This window comes from Myxocyprinus asiaticus, chromosome 17 (genome assembly GCF_019703515.2).
Source record: "Myxocyprinus asiaticus isolate MX2 ecotype Aquarium Trade chromosome 17, UBuf_Myxa_2, whole genome shotgun sequence".
Lineage (NCBI taxonomy): Eukaryota > Metazoa > Chordata > Actinopteri > Cypriniformes > Catostomidae > Myxocyprinus > Myxocyprinus asiaticus.
The window spans coordinates 14,686,275-14,712,398 of NC_059360.1; the positions used below are offsets into that span (position 1 = coordinate 14,686,275).

A 26,124-nucleotide genomic window follows, 5' to 3' on the forward strand; every position below is an offset into this window, starting at 1 on the left:
AAGCAAACAGGGGGTCTACAAACCTTAGTCAGGATAGACACCATCATGACAGGAAAATTGAATGAAACTGAACTGACAGTACATCAGTTACACACAGCCTTGTTTTTGTTCTTTTCTAGTCTGATTTTATGCAAATGAAAATAAGGCTGTGAGGGATAGGTGTACAGTCCGTTAAGTAGGCTGTACGGTCTTAAAGGAATAGTTTACCAGAAAATAAAAACTCTCTCATTATTCACTTACCCTGATGCCATCCCAGATGTGTATGGCTGTCTTCTTTCAGCAGAATACAAATGAAGATTTTAAGAAGAAGATAGAGCTCTGTCAGGTCCTTCTAATGGAAGCACATGGGTGCCAGCACTTTGACGGCCCAAAAGTTACATTTAGGGCACATAAAATTAATCCATGTGACTCCAGTCAATCAGTGAATGTCTTCTGAAGCGAATCGATAGGTTTATGTAAGAAACAAGACGATAATTTAAAAGTTTTTAACTTTAAATTGGTGCTTCCGTCCAGGGCTCTGATGCAGTTTGAAATGGCCGAACTCTTTGTGTCAGCTGCTGGCAGGAAGTGCTTTTTAAAGTTAATAACGTTTTAATTATTGATTTATTTTTTACATGAACGTATCAATTTGCTTCAGAAGACATTAACTGATCAACTGGAGTTGTGTGGATTACTTTATGACTGCCTTAATATGACTTTTGGGCCATCAAAGTGCTGGCACCCATATGCTTTCATTATAAGGACCTGACAGAGCTCTATCTACTTCTAAAAATCTTCATTGTGTTCTACTGAAGAAAGAGAGTCATGCACATCTGTGATGGCATGGGATGAATGATGAGAGAATTTTCATTTTTGGGTGAACTATTCCTTTAAGGTCCTATGTCATGCCTAGATTTCCAGAGTTTTTGTAGATGTATATTCAACGTCAAATCAGCTAAACGATTGACAAGGTACAGTGCAACCGACTGAAGAGACTGTACGTCTATTTCTAACAGCCTTCTTTTTCATTTGCGGAAAATCAAATAAGGCGCCTACCCTAAGGTCCATTGGCAATGAAAATGTGAACAAAGAAAATTCAGAATATCTTGACAAAAACACTTACATACTTTACATTGTGGGTGATGGTACAACCTGCCACTTCACACTGTTAAACAATCTGCTAAAAACATAAACATCCAGAACCTCACTTACACACAAAAATTTAAAACATGTCTAAACAATGTAGTCTTGCATATAATTAATCTGTTTCATGACTTAAAACTTAACCATCCACATGAGTCCAATAGACTAGAGTAAATTGGCTGGTGAGTTCTGTATCCTGCCCTCTACGGTTTAACTAAGGCAGTGGCAGACAAGGGAATTTTACCAAGCAAAAACCCCCTATTTAATCAGTGCAAAAATGAGAAGTGCATCTGTTTGAGGTTCCTTTGTCTTGATTTAGCATATCTGAGTGACTAAATATGTGGCAGAGATGTCCAGAGCTACTTTTGCAATCAATGCAATCGTATCAGTAATATTAATGGAAATGGTAATCTATTCACTGTCTCATATTCATGGTTCCAGATCCTTGTTATCATTCATTAAATTCAATAAAATACACTACAATTATAAAGGCTGTGGTAAAAAAAAAAAAATATATGAAAAAAAGAAAAGTGGGGAACACTTCATTTTGGGAACACCCACTTCCCAAATTTTTCATTTGTCACAAAACACTCTCAAACAAGTGTCCGGCCAAGTTGTCATTTGCTGAGATGACTTAATTTGTGTTAAGTAGCATAAAATGGAATCCAACAACTGCCTTCAAACACAAAAAAAAAAAAAAAAAAAAAAAAAAAATCACAATCCACATAAACCAATATGGCATATTGTGAGCGAGCTAATACGATTGACTTACTGTCCGCATTGTTAATGTGTTGCTGTGTACACTATTTTGTCATTTCTTGTCAGACTTCTAAAGCGGACAGAGCCCTGCTCAGTGTCTTTCAAAATATAAAATAAACACAAACTAAACCGCAGACCCCTGAATGCACAAAAACAACACAAAGCAGCAGGCTCCAACACAATAACCTGCAGTGCTCCCGTGCACCCTCTTTTAGAAGGAAAATAATAATAAAACAAAAAAGATTGATTTGAGTAGTTTCGTTGAGTCGGTTTGAACACACATTTTCATCTCTCGGTTTGTGATTGTTTGTAAAAAATTCAACATCAGAGGTGTGGTGCACTGTTTGCTTTTTTCCGCTGATGCCATCAACCCATTTTTCCCAGCCCGTCGCAAATACACAGAGGTCTTCAGTCCGGCTATCGGCACCTGAGTGCCCAAGCCACCATTTTCCTCTTCAGTGTTATTGTAATAGTAGTACCCAACTTCGTATATTTTTTGCAATAACCTCTTTGTCTTTTGCACAAAATGTTTGTAAAACACTTTATTATGATTTGTTGAATTTTCACCCAGAGTTTCTCCTTTGTGGCTCAGCTGAGGTCAAGCGTCTTTCTACTGAGGGTAAGTCATGTGATCTGAGCCAAAAGAGGCCTGGGGTGGAGGAAAAGGAGGTGAAAGGGATGGAGAAAGAGTCGAGGAACCCATTAGTTTGATTTAGCGAAGCCAGAGTTTGAGTCGAAGTGCGTCCACTCCGTTTAAATAATATCTAAACAACCGCTTGTCCCTGACAAAGCCCAGGTTCTCATAAAGTTTCAGGGCTGATTTGTTGGTGATCTCCGTCTCTAGCACCACCTGAAGATGAAAACAAAGCATACAGAGACATGATTTGCAAAGTACACCTTTTATACTAGATTCTAAGAAGTATTTAGAAAAGAAGAAAACTTTTATTATTGTCACACATTATACATTTTTCATATATACAGTGACATTTTTTTTTTTTTCACATATCCCAGCTAAGCTGGGGTCAGGGTGCAGGGTCAGACATGATATGGGCCCCTGGAGCAGATAGGGTCAAGGGCCTTGCTCAAGGGCCCAACAGTGGCATCTTGGCGGTGTTGGGGCTTGAACCCCCGACCTTCTGGTCAGTAACCCAGAGCCTTTAACCGCTGAGCTACCACTGCCCTAAGCATTTAGCCATGTTAGGAATGGAATACTCGCTTGACCACTGGGTCCTTGAAAGGAGCCCTTGACGAGTGAAGGGAGATTTGAACAAAAAACAAACACCTGAACCCTATGATAGGATAGATAACATGCATGTTTTCTAAATTTGAAGAGAATTGCATGGAATACCCAGACGACCTACTGCATTATGCAGCAAACAACGCCTAGAATGTCCACCTAGGATCAGTGTTATTATAGCTTTGGATTTTTAATTTAGTTTTATTTCTATTTTATATTCAATTTGTCATTACAATATAGTTTAGTTTTCATTAGTTTTCACAGTTTGTCTGTTAGATTCAGTTTAGTTAGTTTTAGCATTTTTTATGGCTGCCAGCTGAAGCGTTTACTGGTGTAATTTAAAAAGTCTAACATCATTACGTTTCTCTGGCAGTCTTGTGTAACGTCTATGTAGTGGTATATTCGTGTTTAATGTGGATTGTAAATGATGCGAATTGTATAATATAGGGTGAATATGGGCAAAGTGACAAAATGGATTTAAGCTTGATCCACATTGTATCCATATGTATTTCCTTAAATGATTATAAATCATTACTAAACTAATCTTTAGGGAGTACACAATTAAAGGAATAATTCACTCAAAAAAATGTAAGTTGTGTAATCATTTACTCACCCTCATGCCATCTCAGATGTGAATGATTTTCTTTGTTCTGCTGAACACAAATGAAGAATTTTAGAAGAATATTTCAGCTCTGTAGGTCCTCACAATGCAAGTCAATAGGGGCCAAAACTTTGAAGCTCCAAGAAGCACATAAAGGCAGCATAAAAGTTATGCATACGACTCCAGTGGTTAAATCCATTTCTTCAGAAGCAATATGATAGGTGTGAGTAAGAAACAGATCAATATTTAAGTCCTTTTTTTTTTTTTTTTAACTGTAAATCTTCAGCAGTCTCCTTGGCAATCATGATTTCAAGCTCAATTATATTTCCCAGTGCCATATAGCACTTTGCAAACTGTACTAGTAAGTGTAATCGAGCTTGAAATCATGATTGTTCCTGTAAACTGCAATTGCAAGAAGTATAGTGAAAAAGTAGTTACATTTTGGTCTGTTCTCACCCAAAACAGATTAGATTGCTTCAGAAGACATGGATTAAACCACTGGAGTCTTATGGATGACTTTTATGCTGCCTTTGTGTGCTTTTTAGAGCTTCAAAATTTCATTCACTTGCATTGTATGGACCTACAGAGCTGAAATTTTCTTCTAAAAATCTTCATTTGTGTTCAGCTGAAGAAAGAAAGTCTTATACATCTGGGATGGCATGAGGGAGAGTAAATAAGAGAGTTTTAATTTTTGTTGGGTCGACTATCCCTTTATCTTTTAGAGGTTTCAAATTGATGATTTTACTTTGGAATGTTTGGCAGAACTTATTTCATGACCATTGGTGGGAAAAGCAATGGTAAAGAAAATGACAGAAATTTGAGGTAAATCTAGTTAAGCTTATAAACAAGTAAAAGTTAACTTAATGTTATGATGTGAAAGTGTAGAAGAAAATACAAAAATGTATTTCAAATATATATATGTCTAAAGAATAATTTTTCCTTTATCCCACTTTACCAGTGGGCCCTGCTGCTTAAACATCAGGGATTTTGTCAAAAGAGGATCTTCAAAGGTTCTTCTTCCCAATACAGAATATTTCTTTTTTTATTTCTTTTGACTAAGGTAGAAGACATCCTAAGCTTTCTTCAAAGGTATAATGTTAGGTTATGTGTCGTTTGGATCAAAATTCAAAGTGTCAAGAAAAGAAAAAATTCCAAATTTGTCCCACTTTGCCCATATTCACCATATTATGTCAAAAACTAAAATAAATTCGAGATAATTTTTATTTTAGTTAGTTTTGGAGTTATGAAAATGTATTTTAGTTTAGCTTCAGTTTTTTTCCAATAATTTCAGTTTTTATTTTTTAGTTAACGAAAATTATTTCAGTTAGTTTTCGTTAACTATAATAACACTGCCTAGGATACTATATCCCTCAATGCAAAATGTTCAATCTTCCATTTCATTAGAATTAAAAATGGTGGACAGCAACAAATAAACTGAAAGTGATATCTCCTTCGTGACACTCATTTCACTGGACTGCCCAAAATTAGAAATTTGCAGTTGGGTTTGTAGTTAATGAGAAAATTTAAATGTTTAAGTTAAAATTTCAACATAACCCAACCACAATCTCCTTAGGCCACGTCGATAATATGTTTTCATTTGAAAACGCATCTTTTTCTCTACGTTTTGGCCTTCCGCCCGCACTGAGATGGCAGCGAAAACAGAGCTTTTCGAAAACGCACTCCCAAGTGGATAAATTTGGAAATGCTGTCTTCGCGTTGTAGTGTGGACAGGGAAAACGGAGATATCTGAAAACGATGAGGTATTTGTTGTCATGTGACGCAGTCATGTGATCCATTCAACCCAAAACAATGAAGATGGCGGCCCAAGTTGTAGAGGCCTTGTTGTGCCTGTTATTCACTTTGATAGAGTTGTTACAGATTCATAATTGATTCCTTGAAAGGCGGCAGGAAGTTTACTCGGAACTGCAGTCCGGCGACGGAACAAGGACAACTGCGTTTCAGACTGTACACCGAATGCCGATTTTTCACATGTGCAATAAGGGGATTTAAGAGTTTTCATACATTTCAGTATGGATGAGCAACTTTTGTAAAACTTTTGAAAACGACAGTGTGGATGGAGAGCGTTTCGAAAATGAAAATGCTGTTTTCAAATGTATCTGGATTAATGTGGACGTAGCCTTAATCTTCGAGTCTGAGCAAAAGCACTGCAACAACAGTCAGGTCACATGGTGTCATTTATCAGACGGATTCGGGCTTTAAAATTAATGTCCATGAAGACCTCATTTAGAATACAGTTAGGTAGTAAATTAGTGTTCCATTCCAAACATACCAATAGCATGAAGTCTTTGCTAGATTTATTTCTCACCTCATCACAATCCCCCTCCACCATGGCATAGATGGCCTTTTTCACAAGGTTGGTGCCTAACAAAGCAAAATTAAAGCTTGTAATCATTCAGAAAACATTTCCAGTAATATGTCTAGTTAGCGTGGTACATAATGCACCTTTGAGTTTCTTTGAGACTGAATAGCAAACCTGCATAGCAGTTTACAGCCTTCAAAGCTGCATCTATGAACGGACACTGAAGCAGACGTGCGGCCTATAAAAAGATCACTGTCTGTTGCCATTCTGAGATGAAGACTACCATGTTAGCAGTCAGCTGCGGCCCTTACCAATGCTTTTCCTGCGAAATTTGGAGTCCACGGCGAGCATGGCGATGTATCCGCGACGAAACATCTTCTTATGCATGTCTAACTTACAGACAATGGCACCAACACAGTCCTTCTCGACCATCGCCTGTCATATTAGAAATAAGATTCATCAAGAAACACTGCAATTAGCTCATCTTACAGCTTGTAAAGTATGAGGTAAATGGCACGACAAATATCTGGATTTTCTATAATTAGGCTCAATTTGTGATGTATACACCACTCTGATTTTATTGTGTTAGGACCTACAATACTATGGTCAGATTAGTATGGTTTACATTACACAAATTATGGCATTTGTTACCAATTTGAAACCATAACAACACTTGCCATAACTGTTCTGAAAATAACCCATACGAAAAAAAAAAAAAAAAAAAAAAAAAAAACAATGAGGCGGTACCATGATGACACAATGTTGGTTTTAGAATGTAATACCATACTATGAGATATAATGAAAAATATTACCTTAAATATTAATGTAACATTGTGTTTATATGGTACTCCAAGATACTCCACAGCTACTACTTACATTAAAATCATGGTACGTTTTCTTAAGGGCCTATAGTTAAGTTTCAAGATTTTATTGGTCACATACATTACCATACACAGTACAACATGTAGTGAAATTCTTGGTACGACTTTTCTCCCCACAGTTTACGATAATAATAATAATTAAAAAAAAAAAAAATTAATAAATAATAATATAGATAGATATATTAGATAGATAAGGAGTAGAAATAGAAGTAAAAAAAAACAATAAAAACAAACAACAATTTACAACACAGTAAAATAAACAATAAAATAGCGGTTAAACTTGACATCATTTTAGCAAAACCTCTGTTTTTGGACATGCTAACATTGTTTTCAGGACATGTCATGCACTATCGTATTCCCATTATTTTTGGGCATGGTCATGTTATGGTGATACCACTGTAGTCTTTGAAGTACCTTGGAGTAATATGCAAATACCATGGTATATAAATATGGTCATCATTCAGTAAAAACGGAATTACATTATACATACCAGAAAGCAGAGCTGAGGCCAGTTGTGAATAAAGTACCTATAGGTGTATATGGAGTAGGGCTCAGACAAGTCTTTCGTTATGAGGCGGATAATATCGGGCATTTGGAGCTCAGACTCGTATCTCACGTATCGGATGGACTCGTCGTTCTCCTTCAGCGCGAGTCTCGACATCTCCGCCACCGGAGCGCTGTCATCCGCCGCCGCCTGCTGCTCTACTCGAGCGCCGTGCGGGCCCGGGCCTGACTCATGTGCCGCTCGACCCTTCTCCACCGAACCAGTCCTGCTCCTCGCATCATTCTCCAGCTGACAAGAACTGCTCTCCGTGATCGCCATACTAGCAGTGCAGTCTATCCCGTTGTTCGGCGGCGACTGGCACTGCGATATATCATTACAACGTTTATTTCTGGTTAAATTGTTGTTTTCCGTGTGATCGCCATGTGTTTCGCCGATGCCATCCAGGTGATGATCAGAAGCGCCGCTTTGATTGTAGGACGGCCGGTGCTGGACGTGATTCTGGAGGTGAGCGTGGTTGTACTGGACCCCGTTCATCTGAGCTGAGTAGAACTGGGCGCCTGACGCATTGGGATGCACGTTGTTCTGGTTGGATTTGACTATCGCTTTATGATCGCCGGCGTGCTGGTGTGGTCCCGGGCCGGGGGTGATGATATCCAATCCCTCATCGTTCCCCAGTAAGGTGCATCCGTCCACCGGCAGTGCTGTGATGTCGCTCGGGGATGAAGGCAGTGCGTTAGGCCCAGGCGGCACTTCAGCCATTCCACTGCATACAGTTAATATGATGACAGGAAAATAGGGTCGGAATCAGCCTCTCACAGCGAACGACGACAAATAAAGGCGTCCGTTCGGCTGCTGATACCTAAAAAATTTAGGAATAATGAAAAGTTCGAGCACTATCTCGTGTCTGTTCCAGCCATTACTCAATTCACTCCACACTGGCCTACTGTGTGCCGTACAGCAGAGCGGGTGATTTACGACACTTTGCCGTCACTTTAAAGTGAACGGTGCAGGGAAATGTAGTTTTTATTGATGTGTTTATAAAATTTCAGTGTCACCTGTATCTACTTTGACACAAATTAAATGTTATTTTAAATGCGGTTCTAGAACCCCGAAACCCATTTACATTCATAATACAATATGTTAAACATTAATTTCGGTCTTGTTTGCCTGGTGACTAGTTTGACTAACCTATTTTCCAATATGAACCACTAGATGGACCTAAACATCCAATTATTTGCGATTTTGCCAAGGGCGCAGCACAGTGTTTTGGTAATAGACCTTTTGATCGAAATACTGCTTTATTAATGCCCGGTGTGCTGAGAAGAGTTGTCTTTGTGTATTGTCTCTAATGCTTTTCTTATGAATATATATCAACAGATTATAAGCAAAACCATTAGTGCTGATAGTCTAATAGGCCTTGTCAATGGATAAGGGTGGACGCTGTGCTTCAGTGACCAAATTAAACAAATGTGCTTATTAGGCTGAATTGGAAACATTTCTTTTATTTTTAATTAGTCAAAAGTCCTTAAAGGGATAGTTCACCCAATAATGAAAATTCTAATGCCATCAAGATGTGTATGACTTTTTTTCAAGGGAACATAGTGAGCCATGATGCTTCCTGGCTTCCTGGTTTTTACGGTGCATTGTGTGATTTTTTTAGGGAGCGAATGTTTCAGTGTCCTGGAATGATTTTGCGATTGAGACAGTCCTTAAATTATCCGACTCCCTGATCAGTGCCCTGACTACTGAACTAAGGAGCTGATCGAGTCGCACCCGATATGATTTCAAGCTCGATTACAGTTCCTAGTGCTTGATGCATGCGCAGAGGTGTGCTGTACAAAGTGTAATCGAGCTTAAAATCATGATCGCCAAGGAGACTGCTGGTGTCAAGATGTACAGTGATTGGTTGGTCTGTTCTCACCCAAAACCAACTGGATCGCTTCACAAGACATGTATTAAACCACTGGAGTCTGATGGATTATGTTTATGCTGACTTGAACTGCTTTTTGGAGCTTCAAAGGCCTGATCACCATTCACTTGCATTGTATGGACCTACAGAGCTGAAATATTCTTCTAAAAATCTTTCTTTGTTTTCAGCAGAAGAAAGAAAGTCATACACATCTTAGATGGCATGAGGGTGAGTAAATGATGAGAGAATTTTCATTTTTGGGTGAACTATCCCTTTAAGGACTTTTGACATTTTTGGGTGAACTAACCCTTTAAGGAATGTGTACAGGATTCCTATTAGAATTTTTAAAATTGGAAAAATAATAAAAATATTATTGGAATTGTATTATTTTTTATATATGGGATTCCAACCTAACACAAACAAAAAACTACATCTTTTAACATATATAGTTCCCAATATCTCAATAAAAAATATTATGATTACCAATATATTAAAATGCACCTCTAGGAAATACATCACATATTTATGATAATAATAATAACAACAATAATAATAATAATAATCATATTTCAGAATTGTAAGAAGCCTATAGCGACTGTGTGATTTCCTTTAACTGTCCAGTATCAAGACATTATTCCAATTCAATAAAGACTACACAATATCTAATAAGACATCAAGAGTAAGATAAATTTATCAAAAATCCACGTCTTAATTGATTTTTGGTGGATTCTTATTTCCCTTCAAGAATGGTTCCCATTTACACACATTGGCTAACCACTCACTCAGAATACAGCCTTACATAAAGGCATAAAGAATTTCTATAAGTCTTGCTCCTGCCTATCAAATGAAGAGTGTCATTTTGGAGGCTGGCTTTAATGATAAGCAGGGCCGTTTCTGAGCATATGGGGGCCCTAAGCGAATTCCTACTTGGAGGCCCCTAACAATTAATATCTATACAAACTAACAATAAATTACTATAAATAACAACCAATAACTATATAAAAAAATAAACGACTTCGCTTTGTGAGGCCCCCTGGTGGCTCGGGGCCGTAAGAGGCCGCTTATAACGCTTATAGCTAGAAAGGGCCCTGATGATAAAATGTATCATGGTAAGTGTTCTAAGGACAAAATCCATGTGAGAATGCAGCCCTGCCTTGTTCTTGCAGAGACGCAAGACAGTCAGTAGACATGACAGACAATTAATCTCTTAGATAATGGTTTAAGTTGAGTGCTTTAAGTTGTGTGGCTCCAGCTAAACTATCATCATCTTACGGTCTTCTCAATGGGAATTCTCAGCCCTAATTGACAGCCAGATGCAACTCACCCAAAGCTTAATTTTCTTTACAGACAATACGTGCCTATGCAGTAAAAGCTGCTTGCTGCCCAGATGTTGTTTGTGCTGTGCAAGGGGTCACAGAATTTATAATTGTGTTCCCTTGAAGTACGCAACATAAAAAGCAAGTCTAAAACACAAAAATCAAGGATGAAGAAGAGCATTTCATATTGCAAACATCCACAACATGGTCTGCATACTTGATTTTCTATTGTAACAATGAAAGATCAGAAGGAAAGGACCCTTTAGTTGTGAGTTAGATGACTGTTTTTTTAGGGCTCTATTAACTGCTTTTGTTACACAGGAGAGAGAGCTCGAGACAAGCTTAAGTGGGACCTCTATGGGTCACTTTGGAAACTAATTAAGAACCTCTTTTGATACCAGTCTGGAATTTCTCCTTAACAATCGCTCTCTCCCTCTCTTTCTCTGTCATCAAAATACACTCTTTTCAGCCTCATCAAACAAACACATGGCCAAAGTCCTCTTGTGAGAGAGCTTAAGAAGCCTCTATATACACCAGCTGAACAGCAAATAGGGAAAACCAAAGTCAGAACTCTAATAAACACTCGTGGCCCAGTCTGAAGCAAAATGAAGGAACTGTAAATTAATTTGTAATATTTTATTAGTAAAGACGAAATAATTGTTGTCTAAAGAATTTGCAAATCAAGCTTTTCTTTAAATATAAAAGCATTAGTAAACAAAAAAATAATATCACTGAATTATTTTAAATGTTGTTATAATTAACATGTTTACATACACTTGCTTTAACTGATTATGATTCCAATAATTCATAAATAATATTGGATGTTTATTTTTAAAAACTAATATATATATATATATATATATATATATATATATATAAACTTAGCAAAAAAATAAACTTCCTCTCACTTTCAACTGCTTTTATTTTCAGCAAACTTAACGTGTAAATATTTGTATGAACATAAAAAGTTTCAACAACTAAGACATCAACTGAACAAGTTTCACAGATATGTGACTTAACAGAAATGGAACAATGTGTCCCTGAACAAAGGGGGGGTAAAAGTTAGTATCTGGTGTGGCCGCCAGCTGCATTAAGTACTGCAGTGATATGGGTCAGGAGCTTCAGTTAATGTCAACATCAATCATCAGAATGGGGAAAAATGTGATCTCAGTGATTTGGACTGTGGCATGATTGTTGGTGCCAGACGGGCTGGTTTGAGTATTTCTGTAACTGCTGATCTCCTGGGATTTTCACATGCAACAGTCTCTAGTTTACTCAGAATGATGCCAAAAACAAAAAACATCCAGTGAGCGGCAGTTCTGTATCTTATTTCTGTCAACAGTAAAGCAAGGTCTACCTAATAGACTACACAGCATATATTAAGCTTCCCTGTGTCTTGTGGTACATGATGATTAAATCTAAATATGATTAAAAAAATCCTTTGAAATGCTAGTAGACTTTTAAAAGCATGGCTTAATTCAGTGCTCTATTGCTTGAGTAAAATGTACTTGAAAAAGCGAATTGCGAAGTAAACTTTACTTTGTGATATTTACATTTTTTTCTTTTTAATACATTTTCAAAGTTATCAAAAATATGTTTTTTACTTGTCATTATGGGTTTTGGTGTGCAGACTGATGTGAAAAAAAATAATAATTTAAAGCATTTTAGCATAAGGCTGCAACTTAACAAAATGTGAAAAATGAAAGGGTCTGAATACTTTCTGAATGCACTCTCTCTCTCTCTACATATATATATATACCTGTGTGTGTGTGTGTGTGTGTGTGTGTGTGTGTGTGTGTGTGTGTATATATATATATATATATATATATATAAAATGTATATCTCAGCCTCTGAGTGGACTAGACTGATTATGTTTTGACGTAAAAAGCAGAGAATACCTGACGAATAACCTGATGATTTCAAGTCTCATGTAAACTCAGTTTTCTTGCATTTTTGATCTGATTTTTTTTTCCTGGATATTTGAATAAGCTGGTTTTTGGTTGTTATCAGCATATTGGTGAGCATGTAAACCTGTTACACAGCAAGTTACAAAGTAAGTTAATTGAGTCTAATTTTTCGTCAACATATGCGGTGTACATAAGCAGTAATTTATTAAAGCAACTGTACATTAGTGAAATGTCACAGTATCATAAGTCCAGAAGAGACTGGGGCATCACCTGTGGAGTTCCAGATGTAGTATTCTGAGGAGACCAGCTCTCGTGCTACAGAAATAGAGTACAAATGATTTGCAATGTCCTCTTTTCATGTTCATAATTTTTTGTGAATTTCCACAAACATTCATTGAAACATACTTGTGACTATACGTGGTTTGGCAGACGAGTACACCTGCACGGAGTGCTGGTCCACACAGCATCCAGATAAAGTCAAATCTGGCACACGGAAGTAAAGCTGCAAGAGAACCGACACTTACTGTGACACAGATATAAAATTAGTGAGGACAGATAACAGAGTTGCAATATCATATTACAGTCAGATAAAAATGAAACTATGAATTCAACCTACTTTTATATAAGCGGTGAGCTCAGTGCACAGAGGGTCTGTCGGTCCAGCAACAGTCCCTGAAAAATGAACAGCCCCCTCCAGTGTTACTTCGCGAGATTTCGGAAACTTCTGACCTGAGTAGGGAAAAAGACATAAACAATTGCTCTGTTACTATTTAGTTTGGAACCTTTAAATAGGAACCTTATGAATACATTTGAAACAATATGCATTTAAAATATTAAGAGTTCACATGCCAATGACCCAAACCAGCAGATTTTTCTCCTTAGAAACCTCAAGCTGTCCTGAGCTCACTTTCACCTCCACACTGCCCATCAGGTTTCTGTGAAGAAGAATGCACAGGGACACCAATGAATTATTAAATATAGTAGGACATTACAGAACCAGCTAAAGACAAAATATGTATTGCATAATAGACCTAAATCACCGCAAAGGTGTGAATTCTTGCACAGCATATATGAAATATGTGATTATTTCCTCACATTTCTGGTTGTCCAAATTTCCTGTTTACAGAAATCTCCATATTGATAACAAAATTAAGCTTTTTAATAAAAATTGAATATTTGCATAAAGGTACAAGGTTTATGAACACCTATTACCGGTTGAAAAATGGAAGGTGTGCCTCACAGTACTCAAAGGTGTTTTTGACACTCTCATGGAGCTTCAAGACCACATTAACCTTCAAATGATTCTCCTCTGCCTTCAGCTGGTAGGAGCCAAGTATTGGTGGCACGGGAACCTAATAAAAAAGTAATTAGGTCAAGTCAGTTAATAATGCTTAGAAAGCATTACAAAGGCTAAGCCACAACACAACAACTACGTCAACACTGAAACGGAAAAAAATGGCTAGTTTACCCAAAAATGAAAACTGCTTTTTACTCACCCTCATGCCATCCCAGATGTGTTTGACTTTCCTCCTGCTGAACACAAATGAAGATTTGTAGGTCCATACAACGTGAATGGGTATCAACATTTTTAAGCTGCAAAAAGCACATAAAGGCAGCATAAAAGTAATACATAAGACTCCAGTGGTTAAATCTATAACTTCAGAAGCGATATGAAAGGTGTGGGTGTGAAACAGATCAATATTTAAGTCCTTTTTTACTATAAATTCTCCTTCCTGCCCAGTAGGTGGCGATATGCACAAAGAATGAGAAACAGCACAAACAAAAGGAGGAGGATGTGTAAGTGGAGGTTCATAGTATAAAAGGGCTTTAATATTGATCTGTTTTTCACACATACATATCATATCACTTCTGAAGATATAGATTTAACAACTGGAGTCATATGGATTACTTTTATGCTGCCTTTATATGCTTTTTGGACCTTCAAAGTTCTGGCCATCATTAACTTGCATTGTATGGACCTACAAAGCTGAAATATTCTTCTAAAAACCTTCGTTTGTGTTCTTCAGAAGAAAGAAAGTCATACACATCTGGGATGGTGTGAGGGTGAGTAAATAATGAGAAATTTTTGGGTGAACTATCCCTTTAAAAAGTTTTTTTGATTGTTCAGCCAAATGTGGATAAAATAGTCTTGCTAATATTTTCTCTGAATCAGAGCATAGTTGAGCCAAATCCATCTGTCACAGGACAGATCTGACAAAATGTGCAGTTACGGCATATTGTATTTGCAGGGCAGTGTGCGTATACCTTAATGAGGTCAAATTAAACTAAAATACATGAATCTTTGGACATGTAAAACTAATATAGGAGAAATTATTTCTAACAAGTCACTCTGGAATACATGATAACCAATAACCTTTACCTGTGAGGTGTAACTGCAAAGCCTGAAAAGCTCCAGAGGAGGTGAGAAAGGGAACTTGTATGGTCCTGAAAAAGCAGAGCCATCACTCTCTTCAGCACTGCAGGCAGTGAGAATGCTGGCATCCAAAGAGGTCACACAGGGATGGACAAGAATGTCCTGCAGAGGCGAGCCGTTGGCTGGGAGTGTGAGGGTGACCGTCACATTGGGCAGAACACCTTCAACCTCACACTGATGTCACATATGACAAAAGACATGAGAAAACAAAGGAACTAATAAATATTAAATTACCCAAATATAACAGAATGAAATGGATTTGAATTTCCAGATGGAAATGCCAGCCTGCAAGGCAGCAAAAAGAAAATGTTAAAGTCGCGTTTCAGACGGCTGCACACAGAATCAACGCATAGGGCCCTATTTTAAGAGCACTAAAGCTAAGAGCAGTGCTCAGCCATATGTTCATGAGTGCAAAGTCAATGGGCATGGCCATAAAGTTTTGGTATTTCCATGCAGTCTAGGCGCAATTTGGTTTGGTGAAATTGTGCGTGCAAAGCGCTTATGGGCTGGGTCAAGTGCAATTTAATTCTGAGGTTCTTCTCCGGTTATTGCACCATCTGCATCCTATTGTATAGTCCATTCCCTGTCAACAGGTTTGGGGAGTAACGGAATACATGTAACGGATTACGTATTTAAAATACAACATATCAGTAACTGTATTCCACTACAGTTACAATTTAAATCATTGTTAATTAGAATACAGTTACATTCAAAAAGTATTTTGATTACTGAAGAGATTACTTTGCATTTTATTGTCATTTGTTTCATTTAATATTTAGTCTTTCAGATGGAAAACATTTATACATATAAATGATGCGATCCAAAGTGCATTTGAACAGCGGTGAAACACTTCTTATAATGTGTTACATTCATACGAGCAGACAGAGAAGTACGTTTGAAGTTTGGAGCAAAAGAAATAGAAATAAACATTGTGTAAATTGTCAGCTTTACGCTAAGCTAAAATGCTATTTCTAGTCATTTTACATGCACGTTACCAGGCACGATCATATTTTTTATCAAGAAAATTCACGTTAGATCATAATTTATTTTTTTCTAGTAAGACCTTTGATATTAGGGCAAAAATCATATTCTTGATAATAATTTTTGTATTGTTTTCCTGTAAAAATATCTAAAAATCCTTAAAACAAGATCAGTTTGATTGATCTTGTTTTAGAAACAACACTGCATAAGATATTTAGGCTTTTCAGAGAATGTATTTTTAACATGTGTATTTTGTCTTACTGTACTTTAATGTCTTAAAAAGTATAAAATGTATAACCAAAAATAAATAGCACACCTGAGACTGAAATTATCCACAAAACAAAGTTTGAATGGAGTTTGTGCTTTCAGAGGTTTGGGCTGAATTAATTGCAAAAGTTTAATACTTAGGGTTAGGGTTTTCGAACAAACATCTAACCATAATGTTTGTGTAATTTCAAAACGGTGCTGCCTTGCAGGCCCTGTAAAAATATATTCAAAAAATAGGAACTGGATGGGCACCAACTTTGCACATGACCATGCCGTACACATCCCAGAGATCCTGTCGGCTGCTCTTGCCGTACTGCATAGACCTCACCTTCTCTGTGAGGGCCACACTCACTACCGCCCTGCCTCGATGGACCCCTGGTTTCCAGGCTGGCTGCTTCTGAGCCCCCCCTGGGCTTGGAGCCACAGAAGCGGGCACTGATCCAGCTGGAGAGGGGGTGTCCAGCGGCCTCCCCAAAGGGCAAACCTGCAGGAGCATCGAGGGAAGAGCAGCCAAACGGGACGCCAACACATCAGGCTCTGGCAGTTTACCTCCAGTGCCGCAGAGGAAATCCTGCAGGCCTGACAACAGAGCTAAGCCCTGAGAGACTGAGGCCAGGCTTGGGAGAGGCGGCCGGGGTTCAGGGGGTGCTTCCACCAGAGGAAGGCAGGCCAGGATTAACACTCCCTGAGTGACAGTGAGCACGGGCCAGAGAGTTCTCCCACCCGGGCCCTCCACACGGAGCTCCACAGCTGGAGAACGCTGCTGACGGGCGCAGTCATCCCGTATGTCTACGTAAGGTTTGTCAGCATCCACCAGGCCCAACTCTGTCAGCAGAAGCTGGGGTATAACACGGTCCTCCGGAATGGCCACATACTGAGCTCCAGCCAAGGATTTGGCACGGAACTCAACTGTTGGGTATCGTCTGAATGATAAAACATAACAACAATGCAATGAAGAACCTAAACATTATAGGGAGATCTGCTGTTGAATGACAAATAATGTCTATGTTCGGAATAGCACACCACCACACTTTTATTTCTACAGTATGTAAACTGTGCAAAGTATCTGAATGTTCTGTATGCATGGAATGCTTGGATGACTACTATTGACAAAATTCGCAGTATACAAACAGATCACGCTGCATGGAGTCCTTTTTAAATTTCATAGGGTTTATTTCATACATTTTTATTACCGAGACCCAAAGAATTAAACATGCAACGTAATAAGGTCATGTGACTGTGTAGCATGCATACTAAGATAAGGTTTGAAATGTATCACACTACTGCATACAGTTTCATAGTATGCAGTTTACAGTGTATACAACACACTGTAAAGTAAGCAGTACGCTAGTTATCAATTCCGAATATGGCCAATGCAAGATACAACGTCTTTACCTGGAAAACCGTGCTTTTCCAGATTCACCCTTTTCGTGCGAGACAACCCACAGTGCTCGGATACTCATCGATGCTGCGGTCTCTGCCCGTATATATGAGAGAGACTAAACCAACATTGCAAGCATCAAGCGAAGTATGCACTCAACTGAGTCACTAGTTCACTCCATAGGACAAAATACAATTTTAAGCTTTCTTAAAATCTTAAAATACATTTACGGAATAGAGGAACTCGCCTCTGTTACGTTATTTCCCTATGACAGCCTCTTCTTCCTGTTTTCAGTCATCACGTGACATTTTGGGGCGTGGCCGAGTCATGTTCCAGGCTGACGGAACTGACGTGGGATCAGTTTTAAGAAAGCTCACCGTTTTCAATGACATTGAAGTAGAAGCTAAAGCTGATCTCAGACCTGCTCGCGAGCACATAGGTCCGTATCCTCACCCTGTATCCTTTCTTTCTATTTCCGGCCCCGGTAGCTGGATGCAGGAGGCAGCTGTCCTCATAATAGAAGTAAACAAAGTGCAAAATATCTTCTTGAAATTGGCCGGCATTAAGGAGTATTTTCGGACTTATATTTGCTTTCTGGCGCTGTAAAATATGGCTACGACTGCTCAGTTATTCGAGGTAAGTCAGTGTTTTCAAAAATAGCTAATTCAGTCTGCGCTACAGCTTTCAAACAAGCTTTTTTTATACTGTAGCTCGTATAAGTACGTCCTTAGTGCTCACTTTAAGTGCACGTATTTACGTCGTTTATATTGCTTGCAAGCAGTAGAAAAGCATTGCTGAGAAAATATACCGAACCTGAACACTACACTGCCACATAAACATTCACCCCAGGTGTTTTATTTGGGGTTGTCATACGATATTTACAGTACAATTATTCATAACCTTTCATGCAGTCATTTTTTGTTAGGTTACCACTGGCTTGTGCTGTCAGTAATTGAGAGTTGCATTAAACAGACATGATACCTTTTAACTGTGCCTTTTAAAACAGTTAGATATCCCGAATATGCATATTCCTCTTTATAATCGTTCTCTCACCAGGAGCCTTTTGATGCTGATGAGTATATTGAAAGACTGGCGTGGAGAACTCCTGGAGGAGGTTCCAAAGGAGGAGCAGAGGCATTTGACCCCAAAAAGTGAGTCTCTAACCAGATTTTTGATTTGCATTCGATTACACCATAATGTTTATCAGGTAACACACATTTGTTTTTTGTCATTTCTTAGAAATGACAAGATGCATCATCCATAGTTTTTTTTTTTTTTTTTTTCTACTCTACACTTATTGTATTAATTTAAGGCTGCATCCCCATGGTCATGGGAAATTTTATATATATATATATATATATATATATATATATATATATATATATATATATACATATACATACACACACACACACACACACACACACACACAAACACACACTGGCGGGCAGAAGTTTGGAATATTGTACAGATTTTGCTCTTATGGAAAGACATTGGTACTTTTATTCACTAAAGTGGCATTCAACTGATCTCAATGTAAAGTCAGGACATTAATAACTTGAAACATTACTATTCCAATTTGAAAAAAATGTTCAGAACTTCTTAAACTACCTCAAAGAGGGCAGCAATGACAGCTTTGCAGATCTTTGGCATTCTAGCTGTCAGTTTGTCCAGATACTCAGGTGACATTTCACCCCACACTTCCTGTAGCACTTGCCACAGATGTGTCTGTCTTGTCGGGCACTTCTCACGCACCTTACAGTCTAGCTGATCCCACAAAAGCTCAATGGGGTTAAGATCCATAACACTCTTTTCCAATTATCTGTTGTCCAATGTCTGTGTTTCTTTGCCCACTTTAACCTTTTCTTTTTGTTTTTCTGTTTCAAAAGTGACTTTTTCTTTGCAATTCTTCCCATAAGGCCTGCACCCCTGAGTCTTCTCTTTACTGTTGTACATGAAACTGGTGTTGAGCGGGTAGAATTCAATGAAGCTGTCAGCTGAGGACATGTGAGGCGTCTATTTCTCAAACTAGAGACTCTGATGTACTTATCCTCTTGTTTAGTTGTACATCTGGCCTTCCACATCTCTTTCTGTTCTTGTTAGAGCCAGTTGTCCTTTGTCTTTGAAGACTGTAGTGTACACCTTTGTATGAAATCTTCAGTTTTTTGGCAATTTCAAGCATTGTATAGCCTTCATTCCTCAAAACAATGATTGACTGACGAGTTTCTAGAGAAAGCAGTTTCTTTTTTGCCATTTTTGACCTAATATTGACCTTAAGACATGCCAGTCTATTGCATACTGTGACAACTCAAAAACAAACACAAAGACAATGTTAAGCTTCATTTAACGAACCAAATAGCTTTCAGCTGTGTTTGATATAATGGCAAGTGATTTTCTAGTATCAAATTAGCAATTTAGCATGATTACTCAAGGATAAGGTGTTGGAGTGATGGCTGCTGGAAATGGGGCCTGTCTAGATTTGATCAAAAATGACTTTTTTCAAATTGTGATGGTGCTGTTTTTTACATCAGTAATGTCCTGACTATACTTTGTGATCAGTTGAATGCCACTTTGGTGAATTAAAGTACCAATTTCCTTCCGAAACAGAAAAATCTGTACATTATTTCAAACTTTTGGTCGCCAGTGAATATGTATATATTTTTTTCCAGGCCTGAAAAATTCCTATTAATTAATAAATCTGAAACGTTATGGAAAAGTCATTTGTCTATAATGAAGATTCATTTTTCTAGTTATGCTTTACTCTAAAATATTTTATCGGCTAGATATTGCTCTTATAATAAATCAAACTTGCTTGCAAGCCATAGTGATATCCGATTCGTGAGTGAATCATTTTTAAAAACAATTTGCTAGACTGATTCACAAATTGGTTTGAATGATTCATTAGCAAATCGTTCTGTATTTTAATAATGTTTGTAAAAATCCTTATACAGTAATCACACTAAATAGGTCACGACTGGAAATTAGAGGACTGCAACCTGACCCGGATCCCAATGGGACCCGAGAAACCGCCTGGTTTCGGGCTGGGTTCAGGACTGTTTTTTAAGTATGACTTTGGGTTAGGTTTTGTAATAAATAAAAAATAAACAGGCCTACCTAACATGCTCCATGCACATGCTCTCACTCCCAGCTACGTGTGCATGGATGAGTTAAGACCTTTGCACACCAAACCCGATTTCTCGCCGCGATTAACATTTTGAATCGAAACTATGGATTCCTATGAAGCCAATTCAAACCTGGAGTGAACATTCGCATGCCGACAAAGCAAGGTTTTTTTACGGTGATTGTGTCAATTTTGTTTTTCTTCACCCGGTGATGAAATGCCCTTACCAATACAATGTGAGCTTTGGATCACGAGCCGCTGCAGTTACCAAAACTAGTGCAACTGCTGTCGCTAAAGCACAGAAAGCTGTTTTGACAACTAAATGCTGAAGTAACTCGAGGAAGAAATCCTGAACCAGCAGTGAGTATGTTTATTTCATTAGCATCAATTTCCTTAAAAACTGAAAGGAAAAAAAAATCGTAAGTAAATATTAATAATGATAATACTATTGCTGTGACTTGAAGTGTGCCTTTGTATACCAAAATAGCAGTGGTTTCTCCACAAAATGATGTCATTGTTATTGCTGTGCTATCATTAACAGTCGTTAACAGCTGTACTGTCATTAACAGTGCAGGATCTAAAAATGGGTCAGACTAAAGATGGGTTTTGTTGGTTGGGATTTGTCTATATTGTTTGCATTATACAGGCTCTTGGAGCGTTTAGATGTCGTCATGTTTAATTTGTAACATGCAGGGTTTTGAGCAAATGATTCATTGTGTATGTATTACACAGTGATTTTAAACAAATGTCTTGTGTGCATTATATAGACTCTTAGAGTGTTTAGAAATCGTCACGTTTAATTCGTAACATGCAGGATTTTGAACAAATGTATAATAAAAGTAGATGTACATTGCAATAAGATATAATCAGTACTGTTCCAATTGACAACATTTGTTTTTAACAGTCATTATGTGTGTGCATAGGGTTGCCTCCCGTCCCGTAAAATACGGGATCGTCATGTTTTTAAAGATGAAATGATGCATCCCGTATCGAATCAATATGGGATGCGATTTGTCCCGTATTTAAGATGGTCAGATGGCGTTACGGTAAAATCGTTCCAGATCGCTAATTTAACTTTGATATAAGTTGGAAATTTTGCCTATGGTGCGTAAGGGACCGTCTGAAAAGTCCACGCATTGTGCTGTGGAGTTTTGTTCTATATAAATGTTCAATAAGATGTGCAAAATTACACCGATCGACTCATAAAGACAAAAGGAACAGATGAAGGAAAAATTAAATAGATAAAATAAATAAAAATGATTAAAAAAATAAAAAATACTTATAAACCAACCAAAATGTACTGAATACTTAAGATAAAGAAGATATATAATTGAAAAAGTTCTCATTTTAGCATATAAGAAAGGATATAACATTTTTATTATTAATAACTCTTTAACACATTTATTGCTACAACTGTGGAGGATGTGGTAAGGGGCCGTGATATCCTCTCTTCCACCCAATCCCCGCATTTGAGTGTCCCTTATTTTACAACTTCAAAAGTGGCAACCCTATGTGTGCATTTTGCAGTGATTTTAAACCCTCAGACTGTGTCTACATGATAATACTGTCTGTAAAAGTGTCTCTAATGTTTTCTTTGACATTGAGAAAATCAACAGCACACTCGTCATCACTGCTGCAGCTTGTAGAGAGATGCGATTAATTTTTTTGATTGGCTCGCTAGAAAACTTGCTTGCTTGTTTTTCTTATTGTGATTCCATGATTGTTTACTTGTCAAGTTCTTCTTCTCATCTGTGATGTGCGAAGGGCAAACCAGCATAAAAGTGCTTTGTGTCACCTACCATACTGGGGTAAAATTGCTTGGCGATCAGCGCCACCTATTATAAAGGTGTGAATGTGCTAATGACGATCATTCACCTCACTTTTAATGTGAAAGGGCCATTCGTTGGCGATTCGTTCAGCATAATCGCGTCGAGTTTGGTGTGCAAAGACCTTTAGGGGCTGTTCACGCCGTACGTGCTTTTGCGTATGTCTGAACTGTTTTTACATTGTTTTACTATGTAAATGCGCTGGACATACGTCTTTGACTATTGCACCACGTTTCACTGTTTCTTCAGCATCTCTCGCTGGACTCCCGCATTTTTAGACACTGTGTCAAGTTAAAGAGAACTTCAAGTTTCAAAAACGCATGCCGAGACACCTGTGTTCTGTTTCATTAGTTCCGCTGCATCTAGCTTCTTTTAACGCAGATGTAACAAAGATTCGACATTGTGAAGCAGTCAGGCTGCAAAGGACTTTATGTGACAGTTACGCTTTTACGCATAATTCCAGAATGTTCTGCACCAAGCAATTTAATAAACGTGCTTAATAAAAGTCAAAATGTTTTCCCTTCTGCTCTGGTGTGCTGAGGGGCTGCCCTGCTTTATTGTTTACTGTTACAATACTGTTACGAATGTTGCCTACGATGCATACATAAAATACAGCCTATTGCAGCAATACTTGCTTGGAGAAGAAATTAGAAATGGTGTGAGTGATTTCGGGTTTGGGCTTAAAATCTGAAGGTACCATTTGGGTCGGAAAGGGTTCGTTCGCACAATCTCAGGTACAGGTCGGGTTCGGATTTAATTTTAAGGCCAGTGCAGATCTCTACTTGAAAGGTCCTCTAAATGCATTGGTCAAAGCCTGTTGAGTGTGTAATATGGCTTAGGATTTGCCGTGTTGCCATTAATAAATAATCGTCTGATCGTGGTTATTTGATCTAACTGTGGTTATTTGAGATAACCGCTATTATTATTGTGCACTTTAAATTCCAATCACATTTTACTGTCCAAATAAGGGAATGAACGGTGCATTTGAGTGTCTCATTCAATTAAACTCATCACGGACCGCACTGAGTTCAGCTACTGAAGAACACGTAAAGATTAACTGCTTCTGAAAGGTTCGCACCAAACTCCCACAAAAATATAAACAAGGATTTTAGTGAATGCAAAGTGCACAAGTTTCACTTTAATTCACAGACTGTGTAATGACAAATGTTATTTGTTGTTGTGGGTTCATACACGCAGTGTTAATGACACGCAGTGACACAGAGGAGCCAGAGATGATAGAATGAAGAAACACAGAATCTCAACAGTCTTTCTTCATGTGAAATAAAGGCTCGTGGGCTTAATCGAAGAGCCTTAAAGTAATGTGTGAAAGTTAAGAATTTTGGATTGGAATATTTTACTATTGCATACTTATAATACAATACAATACAATACAATATAACATAACATAATATAATAGCTATTCAGGTTGGCTGGGTTCCAACAACAAAAGTATAAATGCAAGATGGACTAAGACTAAAGTTGATCAAAAAGAGAGACAGATATTTTAAGAATTTTGATATTTAAAATATTATGTTTAATGTCATTCATTAGTTTTTATAGCCTTAAAGGAAATCATGTAATAGGTAAATATGAATAAATGACTTTAAGGTTTATGAAGCACTCATACACCTATGACAAAAGCACGAATATTTGTATGGAAAATAATTGTCATAATCGTGAAAGCTCTAAAACAGGCAATCAATTGCAAAATTGTTTAAACTTGTATGTCTTACAGTTAAAAAAAGATTATGTACACAAAGTCTACTCATGCTGCACCATAAAAAGAAAAATAACTTAATTTCACCTTTATTTTATCTGCCAAATGGAAACTGTTCCTGTACAGCTCAGATTTGGATTTTGTTTACTAAATACTTTATAATATAATTATGCTGCCTTTAAATAACTAATAAGATTACGGCACTAATAGCTCTATGTTAATATTTTACTATATTTAAATACATTCAGAAAATGCAAAAAAAAAAAAAGTGTGCAAATTCTGTTTGGGCCTTATTTTAAGTTCATTTTTAATCAAAATGTTATTGTCTGGATGTAATCACAACATATTGGTTTGTTGGTCATTTCACTGTTGAAAACAGAAGCATAAAAAAGACAATAAGTTTACTTCAATATATAGTCACTGCAGATGTGCTTTTGACTGCCAGAGCAGAAACATCGCCCCAAATTTTACAGCGAGCTCTCAAATAATTGACCATGAAGAGGCTGTTGTGAGCCGGGCGAGCCATTGACTCACAAATGATGGAAGAGAACAAATTTTAGGGGAAGAGATGGAGAGGAAAAAGAACTTAAGCTGCCAGCAGCGTTCAGGGAATTACGATGATATGAGATTATATACTCATCACTTCAGAATGTTTTGCTACCACCCAGAGAATCCAAACCTGCTGAGTTGGAGCTTTTGACTTTGCTGTCCTCAAGTTCTTTGAAATGCAGCTGACGAAGCTTTTGGTTGTATGTGTGAGGTTTCCAAAATATACACCCAGCATGAGAGGCCATTTTTATGAAGAGCCTCAATTTATGGTAACAGGCCATTAGCTGATTTGCTGGCGAGGTAAGTACTTGAATGATATCGACAAATAAGGTGCTCTCCTTGGATGCGTTTAAGTTTCACAGTTTGAGATCAGTTCCTTGGACTTTTTCAGAGCCTATTTGAAGAAGTATTCATAAAAGATAAATGAATCTCTCGGCATATACTGATCCCTGCCGTTGAGCTGGTTTCAGGATGTGGGAACAGAGCTTCAGGCTTTTTTATGTGATTGGTCAGGTATTATATAATGTTTTCCCACAGATTACATGCTACCCAAGCTAACATAATTTGGGATGTAAACCTGCATCTCGCAAATCAGGCTGTGAAATGGATCCTTTTGCGGTGTTCTCTTCACACAAAGAGTTTTCTTTGTAACGCTCTCCAAAGCCTCTACACTAGTGTACTTTTCATATATGAGACTTACTCCAGAGTTCTGGTTAAAATCTACTTTGTCAGCAATTCAACTTCATGTGGCTAGTTACTATCCTCATAGCCCATCTGAACAGATACAAAAGAAAATTTTCACATATAATGTTACATAGAATAATAATGAATAAATCAATAACATTTGCAACAATTACAAATGTCTTTGTACCCCGTAGAGCTTGTTCTTGTGTGAATCATCGATGCCAGTAGTATTATGACCTTCTCTTCAAAGGGGACAAATCATGGAAAGTAGGATTTTTCTTGCTCATTTGAAGCAAGGGTTTGATCTACTAGATATAATCTATATATTAATATTTTCTCCCCCTTTTCTCCCCAATTTGGAATGCCCAATTCCCAATGCGCTCTAAGTCCTTGTGGTAGCGTAGTGACTCAGTCCGGGTGACGGAGGACGAATCTCAGTTGCCTCCGCGTCTGAGACCGTCAACCCACGCATCTTATCACGTGGTTTGTTGAGCGTGTTACCGCAGAGACATAGCGCGTGTGGAGGCTTCGCGCTATTCTCCGCGGCATCCATGCACAACTCACCATTCGCCCCACCGAGAGCGAGAACCACATTATAGTGACCATG

General features: G+C 37.8%; 3 protein-coding genes across 4 annotated transcripts in view; 1 reads left to right on the forward strand and 2 right to left on the reverse strand.

Annotated features, from left to right (window-relative positions):
- Positions 1-752: 752 nt before the first annotated feature.
- LOC127454875 (N-alpha-acetyltransferase 30-like) lies at positions 753-9,675 on the reverse strand. The gene is made up of 4 exons (XM_051722366.1): positions 7,411-9,675; positions 6,351-6,474; positions 6,046-6,101; positions 753-2,731 (listed from the first exon to the last, which is right to left on the reverse strand). Exons 1-4 carry the CDS (start codon positions 8,182-8,184, stop codon positions 2,594-2,596), a joined length of 1,092 nt encoding a protein of 363 aa, XP_051578326.1. The 5' UTR covers positions 8,185-9,675; the 3' UTR covers positions 753-2,593.
- Positions 9,676-12,426: 2,751 nt separating this feature from the next.
- Positions 12,427-17,900, reverse strand: LOC127454868 (AP-5 complex subunit mu-1-like). 2 transcript variants are annotated; one of them, XM_051722352.1, is made up of 9 exons: positions 17,635-17,900; positions 16,496-17,162; positions 14,938-15,165; positions 13,770-13,909; positions 13,407-13,492; positions 13,174-13,286; positions 12,963-13,059; positions 12,828-12,872; positions 12,427-12,681 (listed from the first exon to the last, which is right to left on the reverse strand). In XM_051722352.1, the coding sequence occupies exons 1-9, from the start codon at positions 17,700-17,702 to the stop codon at positions 12,587-12,589; spliced, it is 1,539 nt and encodes a 512-aa protein (XP_051578312.1). In that variant the 5' UTR covers positions 17,703-17,900; the 3' UTR covers positions 12,427-12,586. The 2 variants fall into 2 exon arrangements, with proteins under 2 accessions (XP_051578312.1, XP_051578313.1); XM_051722353.1 differs by having other exon boundaries at positions 12,427-12,872.
- Positions 17,901-18,089: 189 nt separating this feature from the next.
- Positions 18,090-26,124, forward strand: part of LOC127454862 (exocyst complex component 5) — a 30,276-nt gene continuing 22,241 nt past the window's right edge. The window contains exons 1-2 of the mRNA XM_051722344.1: positions 18,090-18,256; positions 18,677-18,771. Of these exons, the coding sequence (XP_051578304.1) occupies positions 18,230-18,256; positions 18,677-18,771 (122 nt within the window). The 5' untranslated portion in view covers positions 18,090-18,229. The remainder of the gene's footprint in view (positions 18,257-18,676; positions 18,772-26,124) is intronic.

Coding starts and splice junctions, on each gene's coding strand:
- LOC127454875 (XM_051722366.1), bottom strand. CDS start 8,184: ATGGCTGAAGTGCCGCCTGGGCCTAACGCACTGCCTTCATCCCCGAGC. Junction 6,102..6,350: donor ATTTCGCAGGAAAAGCATTG/GTAAGGGCCGCA, acceptor TTGCTTTGTTAG/GCACCAACCTTGTGAAAAAG. Junction 2,732..6,045: donor TGGAGGGGGATTGTGATGAG/GTGAGAAATAAA, acceptor TTTCATCTTCAG/GTGGTGCTAGAGACGGAGAT.
- LOC127454868 (XM_051722352.1), bottom strand. CDS start 17,702: ATGAGTATCCGAGCACTGTGGGTTGTCTCGCACGAAAAGGGTGAATCT. Junction 17,163..17,634: donor GGAAAAGCACGGTTTTCCAG/GTAAAGACGTTG, acceptor TTTATCATTCAG/ACGATACCCAACAGTTGAGT. Junction 13,060..13,173: donor AGCTCACCGCTTATATAAAA/GTAGGTTGAATT, acceptor GTTCTCTTGCAG/CTTTACTTCCGTGTGCCAGA.